Here is a 12,842-nt window from a genome sequence, read left to right as displayed (position 1 = left end):
CTGTTCTAAAACTACTAACCAGAGTTTCCTATTTCCTGTGAAGGACCCTGTGCTGTTGAGACCTGAAAACCACTAGAAAAAAGCACATCAGAGCCCAGTGCCTCAGATCTGAGGATCACAGTTTGAAGCCAACCCAGGCAAGAAAATCCACGACACTCATCTCCAATTAACAGCAAAGAGCCAAAAGTGGAGGTGTGGCTAAAGTTAAGTGAGTGCATAAGGCCCTGAGTTCAACCCCCAGCACCATCAAGAGAAAACACACACACACACACACACATTGGAGAAAAGCCTGTGTCTGCAGCATCAGCATGGATTCCCCAAATTATTCTCAGATGGAGGATTTGTAGCAGTGGTAGGTGTATATTACCTTCAACTAGTGAGATGGCTTCTGTGCAGAAGAAAAAACTGCAAACAAGGATCCTCAGCTTTGAAGAAGAGGAGAAATTGAAAAGAGACCAAGTTCTGGTATCTGATTTTAAACAAAAAAAACTGGAAAAAGAAGCTCAGAAGAACTGGGACCTTTTTTACAAAAGAAATAGTACCAATTTTTTCAAAGATAGACACTGGACTACCAGAGAGTTTGAGGAGCTAAGATCATGTAGGGAGGTGAGCTAGTATTTCTCCTTATTCTGAACTGTTTTAGAAGGTGATGAGGGCTACTTTATTGCTTTCCTAGAGGAAATATGAAGTAGAGAGAATTTATAAATATATAGGTAAGAGAAGTAGTTTTCTATTTAAACCTAATCTGAAAGTTGCAAACATGAAATACTCAAACTGAGTTAATGTTAGTGACAAACTGAAAACAATAGTACTAGTTAATGAAGTATTTACCGTGCTGTTTTATTTTGTTTTGTTTTAATGGTGCTGGGTTTGAACTAAGGGCACTCTCCCAGCCCATCTTTGTGTTTTCGCCCAAGGTAGTCTCCAATTTGAATCCTCCTGCCTGTGTATGTCAGGCACATTCTTGACTGCAGGCACATGCCAACATGCCCCCTTTTTAGCTGAGATTGGGTCTCATTAACTTTTTGCTCCAATTGGCCTCAAATTACTGTCCCCTGGCCTCCTTCCAGAGTAGCTAGTGTTACAAGCATGAGCTGTTGAGCCCCACCATAGCCCTCTTACAAGGGCCATGTTCTCCCACACTGATATTTGCAAATAAAACTGAGTCATACCGATGTTTAAGGACAGAATACAGGGACAGAGAGGAGTTGGAATTTGAGTACAGGAAATTATTCCCCAGTCTGTTCCATTAGTTCAGGCTAGTACATTCAAGGTTTTTAATGTTTTTTTTTTTTGCCACATCAAACTGTCCAAGGTTGGATGAGGATGAGGTACCAGGGTTAGTTTTTGATGAATAGTTCTCTTTATTGTTTGCTCCATAAAGGTCATACTGTCTTCTACATTCTGGACCTTGTCGTTCATTTCTTCATTAGGCAAATTAGATACACTGTGACTTATGACTTCTCTTTCCCCAGTATGAAGATCAGAAATTGACTATACTTGAAGCTGGTTGTGGTGTTGGAAACTGTTTGTACCCACTTTTAGAAGAAGACTTAAATATCTTTGCCTATGCCTGTGATTTCTCTCCAAGAGCAGTTGAATATGTTAAGGTTGGTGTGCCACACATTCTGCTATGTTTCTATTTTCTTAGATCTGTTTGACCTGTTTGCCTAATTGCAGTCCTCTCCCTGGAGCTATGATCACTGTGCATGTAGTTTTCCTTTTATAGGCATATTCAGTGTGTATAGAAACAGCTTGATCAGAACACATAACATGCCTAACACCTTCTTTATAGTCTTTTTTTCTTTGTTAAACTATTTTAAAGTAAGTTACAAACACCAAGATTCCTAATATGTCTTTTTTTTACACAATGACAGCTCAAAACAATAAATGTAATCCTCTAATACCATTCCAGATTCAAATTTCCCCAAATAGTTCTCCCCCATAATTTTGTAGCTACTTTCAATCCAGTCAAGGATTACTTAACACTATTAAGTCATTTAAATCTAGTGATCTTAAAATACTCTTGCCCAGCCCCTTACCTTTTTCCCACTGAGGGTGATGTTTTGTAGAGATCAAGTCAATATACTGTCATAGGTCCTACATTCCAAATTGCCTAATATGTCTCTCTAGTCCCTGCACCGCCTATAAATTAAAAATTAGATTTAATCAGGTAAAATGTTTTGGTAGGTGATATTGTGTCTTGAATATTATATTCTGTCAGAAGGAAACAATGTCTGGTGATCCTACTATAAGTGTTACTAGTTTTATTTACTCATTTAAGGTGGTAACTGCCTTAATTCTCCCATTCTGAAAGCATTTTGCCATTGACAAAGATATGATAGACTTTTTGGCAAGATGCCAAAGTGTCTTACCAATCAGAGTTTTAGGATTCACTAAACTTATATATATGTTAAATATATATATTAAACTTAAATATATGTGTGTGTATATACACACATGTATAATTATGTAATCTCATATCTAGTATAACCTGAATTTCTTCACTCTACATTATATACAGTTAGTGCAAGTAGATTACCACATCATACTTGAGCATTCACATATAAATTTCAGTAGATAATGTCAAATTGCCTTCCAAAAAGGCCATGCCTACTTATAATTTCACCAATAGTAAAAGACACCTTTTATCTATTTCCCTCAATATTTCATACTAGCTTTTTTCTCATTTTTCCCAATTGTGGGGCACAAAATAATGTCTCCATATTCACTTTGTTTTTTCCCTATTTTCAGAGATACTGAAGACTTTGTATGTAAATAAATATTACTCCTTCCTCTGCCGTGAGTTCCTATATACTACATGTATTTATTGTCTATTTGCCAGTTACTGCTCTAAGCAGTAGAGGGTTGGGCAGTAAGCAAGAGAAAAATTGATGTGCAGCTCATATTATAGTAGATGAAAAATTGTTCATAACTCTTGCCCATTTTTCCATTTGTTGTTTCCTTATTTTTACACTATATGTAAAATTGTATGTGTGTGTGTGTGTGTGTGTGTGTGTGTGTGTGTGTATGTGTGTGTGTATGAAAAAACATTTCTTCTAGTTTATCAGCATTGTTGAATGGTGGCAGTTTTCCTACAGAATTTAAATTGTGTCAAAAAAGTGCTTTTGTGCTTTAGTCAGAAACCCACATTCCACCTGCCTCACCCTCTTTGAGTACTAGATTAATCTGGGGAAAAAATTGGTCATTATTGCTTCAGATAATTTCTTTAGCCTTGGCTCTGATTTTTCCCTCTGGATTCCAATGACATGTGACTTCTCTCATTTGTTAGGGCTCCACACTCTTGTTTAAATAGATTCCCCCTTTTTCCTCTGTGCATAGTTGTTTGTAATTTCTATTGCCCTATCATCAAGTTCACAGATTCTTTCCTAGGCCTTGGCTTTCCTACTGATCTACATAGCAGAAGCATTATTCATTTCCATTGCCATGTTTTTGGCTTCCTTCATTTGAATTTGAGTCTTTTTATAATTTCTATCCCTAAAATTACCTACCTGATCCTACTTGTTGTCTGTCTATTCCACTAGAGCCTTTAACATTTTAATCATAGTTATTTTAAATATCCCAACTTCGAGTTCCATCATCCACACTGTATTAGTGTCTGACTCTGATGAATTCTTTCTTCAGACTGCTTTTTTTTTCTTGCCTTTTGATGTGCCTTGTACTTTCTTGTTGAAGCTGGATAGATTATTAGGTCAGCATGTACTGAGGTAATAGGGACTTGTAATAATCTAAGCAGGAGTTGGCTTGTATTTGCAGTTGTTGACATAGTTACTTGTTAAGTTTGTTACTATGGGCATCAGAGACTTAAAACTCCCGGTTACTATTTTTGTCTGTTTTTGGCTTTGGATCTTCCCTTTGTGCTCTTCCCCAAATAGAATGTGTCTTGCTGTTTTCCTAATTGTTATTCTGTTATTACTGAGGCTTTTAAGGGATGTGTGAAATAGTGTTAAGTCTTTTGTTCCTCTCTGGTTTTGAACTGTGCAGTAGGCCTGTGTGTCGGTTCTCTGAGAATCCGGCTTTCCTTGCCCATCAATCTCCCAGCTACGGATGTGTCTACTAGTGTCCCCCTCTGTGATCCTGAAATCATTCTCCCAGGATTACCTGTGTTTGAACAGAGTATGTCCTGTTCCCTACCTACCTTATTTTTTTACCAGTGCCCTGAGGCTTCAGCCAGATGACTTTTCCCCTGTAGATTCAGCCTTTTTCTTCCTTAAAGGATAGGAGAAAAGTCAGCACCAGAAAGAACACCATCTTCTCTGTGATAGCCTGGTGGTATTCCTGTGAAACACCTTTAGACGTCTGAGGGAGATCCTGTGATTTCCTGCTCTTAACACCCATCCTTGATCAGCAGCAATTTGTCAGACTTTATCTTTCAGTCTGGAGGCCTCTGTCTTGGGTAAGCAAGGATTTGGATCTTGTGTGTCCCTGTAGATACTTTTTCCACAAATTTGGGATGGTAGATTCTGTTAGCTCTGTTCTTTGATGGGTCTATACAGACACACAAAAAGTCATTATTTTTCTGTCTTTCCATGTACTTTTTTTTTTTTTTTTTTGTCAGTTGTGGGGCCTGAACTCTGGGCCTGGGCACTGTCCCTCAGCTCGTCAGCTCAAGACGCGCTCTACCGCTTAAGCCATAACACCACTTCCAGCTTTTTCTGCTTATGTGGTGCTGAGGAATTGAACCCAGGGCCTCATGCATGCAAGGCAAGCATTCTACCACTGAACCAACTTCCCAGCCCGTCCATGTACTTTCTTGCTGTGGATATGGGAATTATGTTTTTCACTGCTGTTTATCTCTGAGCTAAAATTGGCAGTCCTCTAATGTACCTGATAGCCAGTTGCCAGAACATAATACTACTGAATTATTACCATTATTATTTACTTTTTAATCTGAATCTTGTGTTCTTTTTGCACTATCTCAAAACACGTTGTTTTATCACTACCTTCTGTAGTATGCTTTGATGATTGGTAGTCGTATCTCCTTCCCTGTTCTTCATTTACATTTTCTTTTAATGTATAACTTACGCTTTCAGATAAATTAGGTCTTACCTTATCAAGTTTCTGTACTATAAATCTATTAGGGCTCAGTTGAGATTGCTTTGGATTTATACATGTAATTATGAATTGACAACTTTTAAATACAGAATTTTCCCATCTGGTAATTTTGTGTCCATAACATTTATGAGCATGTATTGAAGTCCAGAAAAATGTATCAGGAACACATCTTTTAAAAGAAAAATAAAAAACAATTAGGCTTATTCTCTGAATTACTGGAAAATATACCTCAGAAGAACTATGGGAGCATCCGAGTAAAGGGACGAGGACTTCTTAGGGGTTTAGGCCAGGATTATATTACTCTGGAAAAACATGCTTCAGAGATACTCAGGATCACGGTTGAAAGCCAGCTTGGGCAGGAAAGTCCAAGAAACTATCTCCAATAAACCACTCAGAAGACTGGAGGTGGTGCTGTAGCCCAAGGCAGTAGAGTGCTAACCTTAAACTGAAGAGCTGAGGGACAGTGCCCAGATCCAACAAAAACAACAAAAAAGATATATATGATATATATATGCTCATTTAGGGATCCATGATTGACTATGATCTCTCTCAGTTAAAAATGATTTGCTCAAATACCTTGTTCCTTGTGGTAGAATTAACTGTTGAATGCTTTGGATATGAATGATTTATTTCTCAGTTTTTCCCAGTAACAAATAACCATCCATTTCTGTGCAGGACACAGTAGAAATAAGATCATCTTTTAATGCTATGTGTTGCTGGAAGCATCAGCTTGATGGTTGCAGTAAAATTCCTTTTTGTTTTCTCTGTAGCAAAATCCGTTGTATAACACAGAGAGATGCAAGGTTTTCCAGTGTGATCTCACTAAAGACGATCTTCTGGAGCATTTGCCACCTGGATCTATAGATGTTGTCATGTTGATATTTGTGCTCTCAGCCATTCACCCTGAGAAGATGCACCTTGTTTTACAAAACATTTATAAGGTTAGTGATTGGTCCCCAAGATTACCTTCCTTCTGAGGCTCATACACAAAAAGAGCCACATAGTCTCCCCAGTTTGCCCTGCTGTGGCATAAAACATCACCTTAACTTTGCATTTGTGCAGTGCCATGACTGCCCTTCAGAGCTAGACCAGCCCTGGGACAAGTATGTTTAGACAATTGCCTGGGGTCCATGGAATCATCAGTACCTAGATTCAAGACCTGGCCACACTGGCTGGGAAGTGGCTCAGTGGGTAGAGTGCTTGCCTCGCATGCATGAGGCCCTGGGTATGATTCCTCAGCACCACATAAGCAGAAAAAAGCTGGAAGTTGCGCTGTGGCTCAAGTGGTAGAGCACTAGCCTTGAGCTGAAGAGCTGAGGGACAGTGCCCAGGCCCAGAGTTCAGGTCCATGACCAACCAAAAAAAAAAAAAAGTTCATTTTCTCTGAGCCTCAATTATTTTACCTATAAAATGTTGAAGTGATGATTCTGAGATCAGAGGAGTGAAGGGAAACAAAGTAGGTGCATACACTGCTTAGCATAATACCTATACCATGGTAATTGCTCTTTAAGAGTCAGCTATTAGCCAGGTGTTAGTGGCTCACACCTGTTATCCTTGTTACTCAGGAGGCTTAGGTCTGAAGATTGAGGTTGGAGCCAGCTCTAGCAAACAGATCCTCAAGACTCTTACCAACTGAAAGCTGGAAGTGCAGATGTGGCTCAATTAGTGAGCACCAGTCTTGAGCAGAAAAAGTCAAGGAAGAGCATGAGGACCACAGTTCAAGCCTCGGTACTAGCACATTTGCAGCCACACATACACACTTTTTAAAAAGCCGTTACTATTGTTATTAGAGTGTGGAAGAGGCTCCAGTGAAATGTCTGGCAAGCTGTCACATACTCAGCTGTACCAGTTCCTTGCATGGTGGGCAAGCTATACATGATTTCAGTGGTACAGTCAGAGCAAAATGAGACCCAGAATAAGGATGAGCAGTTCAAGGAAGTAGAACACCAAGATGACATTTTCTTAGAGAGCATTCATATTATGGGTATTCCATTATGCCCCCTTTTGTAATTCCCACTCAGCTAAATGATTGTAATTCCTAACTTAATTGGGTTGTCTGTGGCTTGACTCGAGTTCCGCAGAGTACCATGCAGCCTGCTTTTGTTTTACAGGTACTGAAACCAGGCAAAAGTGTCTTGTTCCGAGACTACGGGCTATATGATCATGCCATGCTTAGGTTTAAAGCTGGCAGCAAACTAGGAGAAAACTTTTATGTTCGACAAGATGGAACCAGATCTTATTTTTTTACTGATGGTAAGATGAATGGACTCTCTCCTTGAAATGCTTTGTTCTTTGGTTATGTTTACTTGATTAAGTTAGCACTGCAGGGTAGGGGGCACTCACACACTGCAGGTGGCAGTGCTGAGATTGAGCCCTGGGGATAATAGACAAGCTCAGATGGGCTACATGTTGCCCTCAAGAGTTGTGCTGGAAAAAGAAGGAAGGATGTCAGGAATTCTCTCTGCTCACTCAGAAATAAAGCAGAGATGAACAGTACCTGGCATTACTTCCCTAGGTCCCAAAGATGTGAACCATCTTCAATAAAAGTGATTGTATAAGTTTTCAGATATACACATCTGCTATAAAGGGACAGTTAAAGTCATTTTGGGTAAGAAAATGCTGGTCCTATTTCAATCAGGTGGTTTTTTAAATTTTTTTATTACTTTGTTGTATTGTGGGATTACCTTTACATACGTCAGGTAATAAGTATATTTCTTTCCTTTAGCACAGTATCATCTGTTCCCTCATCTCTCCTATTCCTTTCCTCCCATCTCTGCATAGTTCACTTTCATCTGAGCCAGTGAGCTCCTTTTTCACCTATTTTCCACTGCTTCTGTGCCCTCCCTCCACTTTGCCTCAGATGTGCACATAAATACACCACATATGAAGTAAAGAACACAAAGCCATCAGAAAATGAAAAAGCAGCTTAAGAAAAAAAGTCCTTTGTTCCACATCTTTGGAGTTCATTTCATATGTATATTTTATATACATATGAAGAGGTGCTTGAGTATAACAGCTTGGGGTTTTTTCCTAAGACTCATCTTTTGGTCTCACTGTCTAAAATCATGTGTAATTTGCCATCTCCCATTGTGTTTTAAATTTAACTTCCACATATTAGGGAGAACATGTGCCATTTGTCTCTGATCTTGGCTTACCTTACTTAATTTATTCTAGTTTCATCCATTGCCTCTGCGAATGCCATTATTTTATCCTTCCTAATGGCTGTGTAAAATTCCATTGTATATAGGTACCACATTTTTTGGATCCATTCATCTATTGTGGGGCATCTGAGTTGTTTCCATGCCTTGGCTATTGTCAATAGTGTGGCAATTTATATGGACATGTAGGTGTCCTTGTCATATCCTGATTCATTGTGCTCAGGGTAGATTCCTAGGAGTGGTTTGGCTGGGTCATAGAAAGGTTTATGTTTAGTTTTTTGAGGAACCTCCAGACAGCTTTCTCCACAATGGTTGTATTAGTTTACATTCCCACCAGCGGTGCAGTAGGGTTCCATTTTTTCCACATCCCTCCAGCATTAGTTGGTGTCGGAATTCAAAATATTGGCCAATCTAACTGGGTTAAGATGTTATCTCAGGTTGTTTTTAATTTGCATTTCCTTTATGGTCAGTGATGATGAACATTTTCTCATGCATTTCTTAGTCATTCTTACCTCTTCTTCTGGAAAGTCTCTCCTTAGCTCCCTTGCGCATTTAGTGGTTGGTTTATTAGGTTTGGGAGGGGTTCATTTCTTGAGCTCTCTGCATATATTGGATATTAGGCATTTGTCTGATGTATTGCTGGGAAAGATCTTTCTAGTCTTTCTAGTTCAATAGTTATGTCCTTAGCTGTACAGAAACTTTAGTTTTAGTGTAGTCCCACTTGTTGAGTCTCTTATCTGTTGTGCCCCTGGGACTCTATCCAGGAAGTTCCTGCTGGTAAGTTCAAATGTCTCTCCTACTCTCTTGCAGTAGTTTTGAGTTTCAGGACTGATGTTGAGGTCTTTAATCCACTTTGGGTTACGTTAGTGCATGGAGACAAGCATAGATCCATTTTCAGTTTTCTGCATGTGGCTGCCCAATTTTCCCAACACCAATAGTTAAAGAGGCTATGTTTTTTTCCACTGTATGTCTTTGGCTCCTTTGTCTTAATATCAAATGACTAAGTATGTGGTTTTGTTTCTGGGTCTTCTAATCTGTTCCATTGACCTTCGGGTCTTTTTTTGTGCCAATATCAAGCTGTTTTTGTTATTATGGTTCTGTAGTAGAGTTTGAAATCTGGTATTGTGATACTGCCTGCATTGTTTCTTTTGCATAGAATTGCTTTGGCTATTCTAGGTCTTTTGTTGTTCCATATGAATTTTTAGATTGTTTTCTTTATCAGTAAAGAACATCATTGGGATTTTGATGGGGATTGCATTGAATATGTGTATCATTTTTGGCAGTATGGCCATTTTCACAATACTGATTTTACCTATCCATGAATATGGAAGGTCTTTCCATTTCCTGGTGCCCTCTTTGATATCTGTCTTAAAATTTTTTTGGGGGGGGGCGGTGGGGGGAGTCTGGTCATGGAGCCTGAACTCTGGGCCTGGACGCTGTCTCTCAGCTCTTCAGCTCAAGGCTAGCGCTCTACCACCTGAGCCACAGACCACTTCTGGCTTTTTTCTTTTTTGCTTATGTGGTGCTGAGGAATCGAACCCAGGGCCTCATGCATGCAAGGCAAGCACTCTACCACTGAGCCACCTTCCCAGCCCTGTCTTTAAATTTTTATAGTTTTCACTATATAGATCTTTTAGGTTAGGTTAATTCCTAGATACTTTTTTTTGAGGCTATTGCAAATGGAGTTGTTTTTATGATTTCTCTTTCTGCTTGTACATTGTTGGCATACAGAAAGGCTACTGATTTTTGTGGATTAATTTTGTATCCTGCTACTTTGCCGAAGTGGTCGATTAGCTCTAGGAGTTTGGGTATGGAATTTTTTGGGTCCTTCAGATATAAGGTCATGTCATCTGCAAATAGGGATAGTTTAATTTCTTCTTTCTCTATGTGGTGGGATCCCTTTAACATCCTTTTCTTGTTTTTTTGCTCTGGCTAAGAATTCCAGAACTATATTGAAGAGGAGTGGAGAGAATGGGCATCCTTGCCTTGTTCTGATTTTAGGGGAAATGATTTTCATTTTTCCCCATTAGTGTGATTGGCTGGTGGTCTGTCATTATATAGTCTTTATGCTTTAAGGAATGTTTATGCTTTAAGGAATGTTCCTCTGTTCCTAGTTTCTCCAAAGCTTTTAACATGAATGGATTTTGTATTTTGTCAAAGGCTTGTTCTGCATCTATTGAGATGATCATGTGGTTCTTGACCTTGGCTCTGTTGATGTGGTTAATTACATTTACTGATTTGTGTGTGTTAAACCAGTGTTGCATCTGTGGATGAAGCTTACATGGTCATAATGTATGATTTTTAAAAATTTGTTTCTGGATTCTGTTGGCTAATATTTATGGAGGAGCTTTTCATCTGTGCTCATCAGAGAAATTAGTGTGTAAAGTTCTCTTTTTCTGTTATATCCTTACCTGGTTTGAGGATGAGTGTGATATTGGCTTCATAGAATGAGTTTGGGATTGCTTCCTCTGTTTCTATTTCAGGGGAAAGTTTGAGGAGTATTGGTATTAGTTCATTTTTAAAAGAATTCAGCGGTGAAGCCCTCTGGGCCTGAGCTTTTCCTTGTTGGAAGATTTATGATTACTTACTCTGTTTCATTGTATGTTACTGGTTTGTTTAGTTGGTTTATATTGTTGTAAGGTGAATAATCTCAGAAGCCACATTTTAAAATATAGAATATTGGAACCTTTATTATACAGTTAACAGGCTGCAGGCCGCCAGTTGTTACAAAGGCCTGCAACACGCAAATACACATAACACAGCTAGGAAACATGAGCAATACCAACAAGCCAATTCAGCTCTGCTGAATTGGGACGCCATGATGACTGGAGATGAGCCAGGACACAGGACATGATCACGGAGACACGTGGCATGGAGTCCTAGGCTGGTCCAGGCCTAAATAGGTCGACACAGGGGGCAGATCCTCAGGAAATTCCCAGTCCCAGGCACTGGACTGACAAATTCAGGAACCTATCAGCCAAGTGCCTGCCCCTGCCTCCAGGGGTCTGGGCACGCCCATTACCTGGGAGGCAGGTGATTGGTGGGGGGGTGTCCTTCCTAGTGACAGTGACATAACTTTTTTCCACTGGTCACAGATTCTCCTCCTTCCTGTTAATAAGTGCTCCCTGGAAACAATTCAACATATCAGGCCTTGTTTGCTTGTAGCCAGTTTGGTGTTTTGTTGCTTTTTACTTTGGCTTCTATTTGGAAACTCATTAGTAGGACATGGTGGGAACACTTCCAAGTTGTCCTGCACCCATTACTAATTTAGATGTTTAATTAGAGATTTCTCTTTGGTTGGGAGACCATGAAAAGTTGAGTATGTTAATTAGAGGTAGGGAACCTTTTTTTTACCCCCCAAGGACCATTTGGATATTATAACATCATTGTGGGCCATACAGAATTACCAATACAGGTAGCTGACCAGAAGCATGTGTGTCTGTCCCATCATATACCAGTGTTTTCATAGGCCTTCTACAGGCTGAAGGTTCCCCACCCCTCTCCTATGAGAAGCCACTCAGGGTGGTACAGACCTGTAATCCCAGCACTTAGGAGACTGAAATAGGATTTCAAGTTTGAAGCCAGCTTGGGCTACATATAACAAAATGCTATAGAAAGAAAGCAAGGAGACAATAAGAGAAAAAGGCTAAAACTTTTTTTCTTCTCCAAAAACCTTAAGAAGTTTTCCCAAAGAAAAAGTAAAGTAATGTGAAATAAAAACAGCAGCTATTCTGAGTTTTTCTCTCCTTACTGCAAAGCAGATGTGATGTTTACCAAGACTGACTGCTATGGACCTGTTACTTTGTAGAGTTCCTGGCTCAGCTCTTTGTGGACGCAGGCTATGAGGAAATGGTGAACGAGTATGTGTTTCGAGAGACAGTGAATAAGAAAGAAGGCCTGTGTGTGCCAAGAGTTTTCCTTCAGAGCAAATTCCGGAAGCCTCTACAAGAACGAACCCTGTGACCTGTGCCCAGAACACCAGCTGGCAGCCGTGCCTCCCCTGGAAGACTTTCAAATCACTTTGTAGTTGGTATATTTGTATATTTTGATTTTTTAAAAAATAAACATGTATAAGTTTTGTATGACAAAGGAACAAGTGTGTGCACTATAGAAAGGCAAGTAAAACTGCAAGGCATAAAAGTAGAGCCCATGGCACTGTGGCATAGCTATCCTATCCAACTGCAAAAGGCCACAGGAAGAAGCACCAGAGCCCCAGAGCTCTCACAGATCCTTGTCATCACTCAAGTGCCTGCAGAGACATGAGGCCACCACCCTAGACTAACAGCCATGTGTCTTTTTAACCTGAAGGGTTGTTCTGTGTTCTTCCAGTCTCGCATTTGCCCATCTTTCTCCCTTTAATTCAGTGCCTCTTCAAGACCACTGCTCCATAAATGCTGTTGCTTCCCTACTCAGAGTTCTGCCAGAGTTCTGCCTGATTCCTGGCACCCTCGTAATTGGCCAGTCACTCTGAGGAAGGACAGCAAAGCCATCCCTGTCCTTGTACCCTTGTGCCTGCACCTGTCCAGTGCAGCTGTGAAGAATGGACTATTCCAGCTTCCTGCTGGAGAATGGGAAAGTGGTGGCTGAGGGGATGGTGAGAACGGGATG

General features: G+C 39.9%; 1 protein-coding gene across 2 annotated transcripts; it reads left to right on the top strand.

Moving 5' to 3' along the window:
* Positions 1–82: 82 nt before the first annotated feature.
* On the top strand, positions 83–12,536 carry Mettl6 (methyltransferase 6, methylcytidine). 2 transcript variants are annotated; one of them, XM_042679648.1, is made up of 6 exons: positions 83–93; positions 283–606; positions 1,476–1,610; positions 5,847–6,017; positions 7,188–7,329; positions 12,043–12,536. In XM_042679648.1, exons 2-6 carry the CDS (start codon positions 382–384, stop codon positions 12,195–12,197), a joined length of 828 nt encoding a protein of 275 aa, XP_042535582.1. In that variant the 5' UTR covers positions 83–93; positions 283–381; the 3' UTR covers positions 12,198–12,536. The 2 variants fall into 2 exon arrangements, with proteins under 2 accessions (XP_042535582.1, XP_042535581.1); XM_042679647.1 differs by lacking the exon at positions 83–93 and having other exon boundaries at positions 228–606.
* Positions 12,537–12,842: the final 306 nt, after the last annotated feature.

Source organism: Dipodomys spectabilis, unplaced genomic scaffold (assembly GCF_019054845.1).
Source record: "Dipodomys spectabilis isolate Male_0828 unplaced genomic scaffold, ASM1905484v1 ptg000054l, whole genome shotgun sequence".
Taxonomy (NCBI): domain Eukaryota; kingdom Metazoa; phylum Chordata; class Mammalia; order Rodentia; family Heteromyidae; genus Dipodomys; species Dipodomys spectabilis.
The sequence above is the reverse complement of the archived record's forward strand: the minus strand, read 5'-3'. Positions and strand labels throughout refer to the sequence as shown.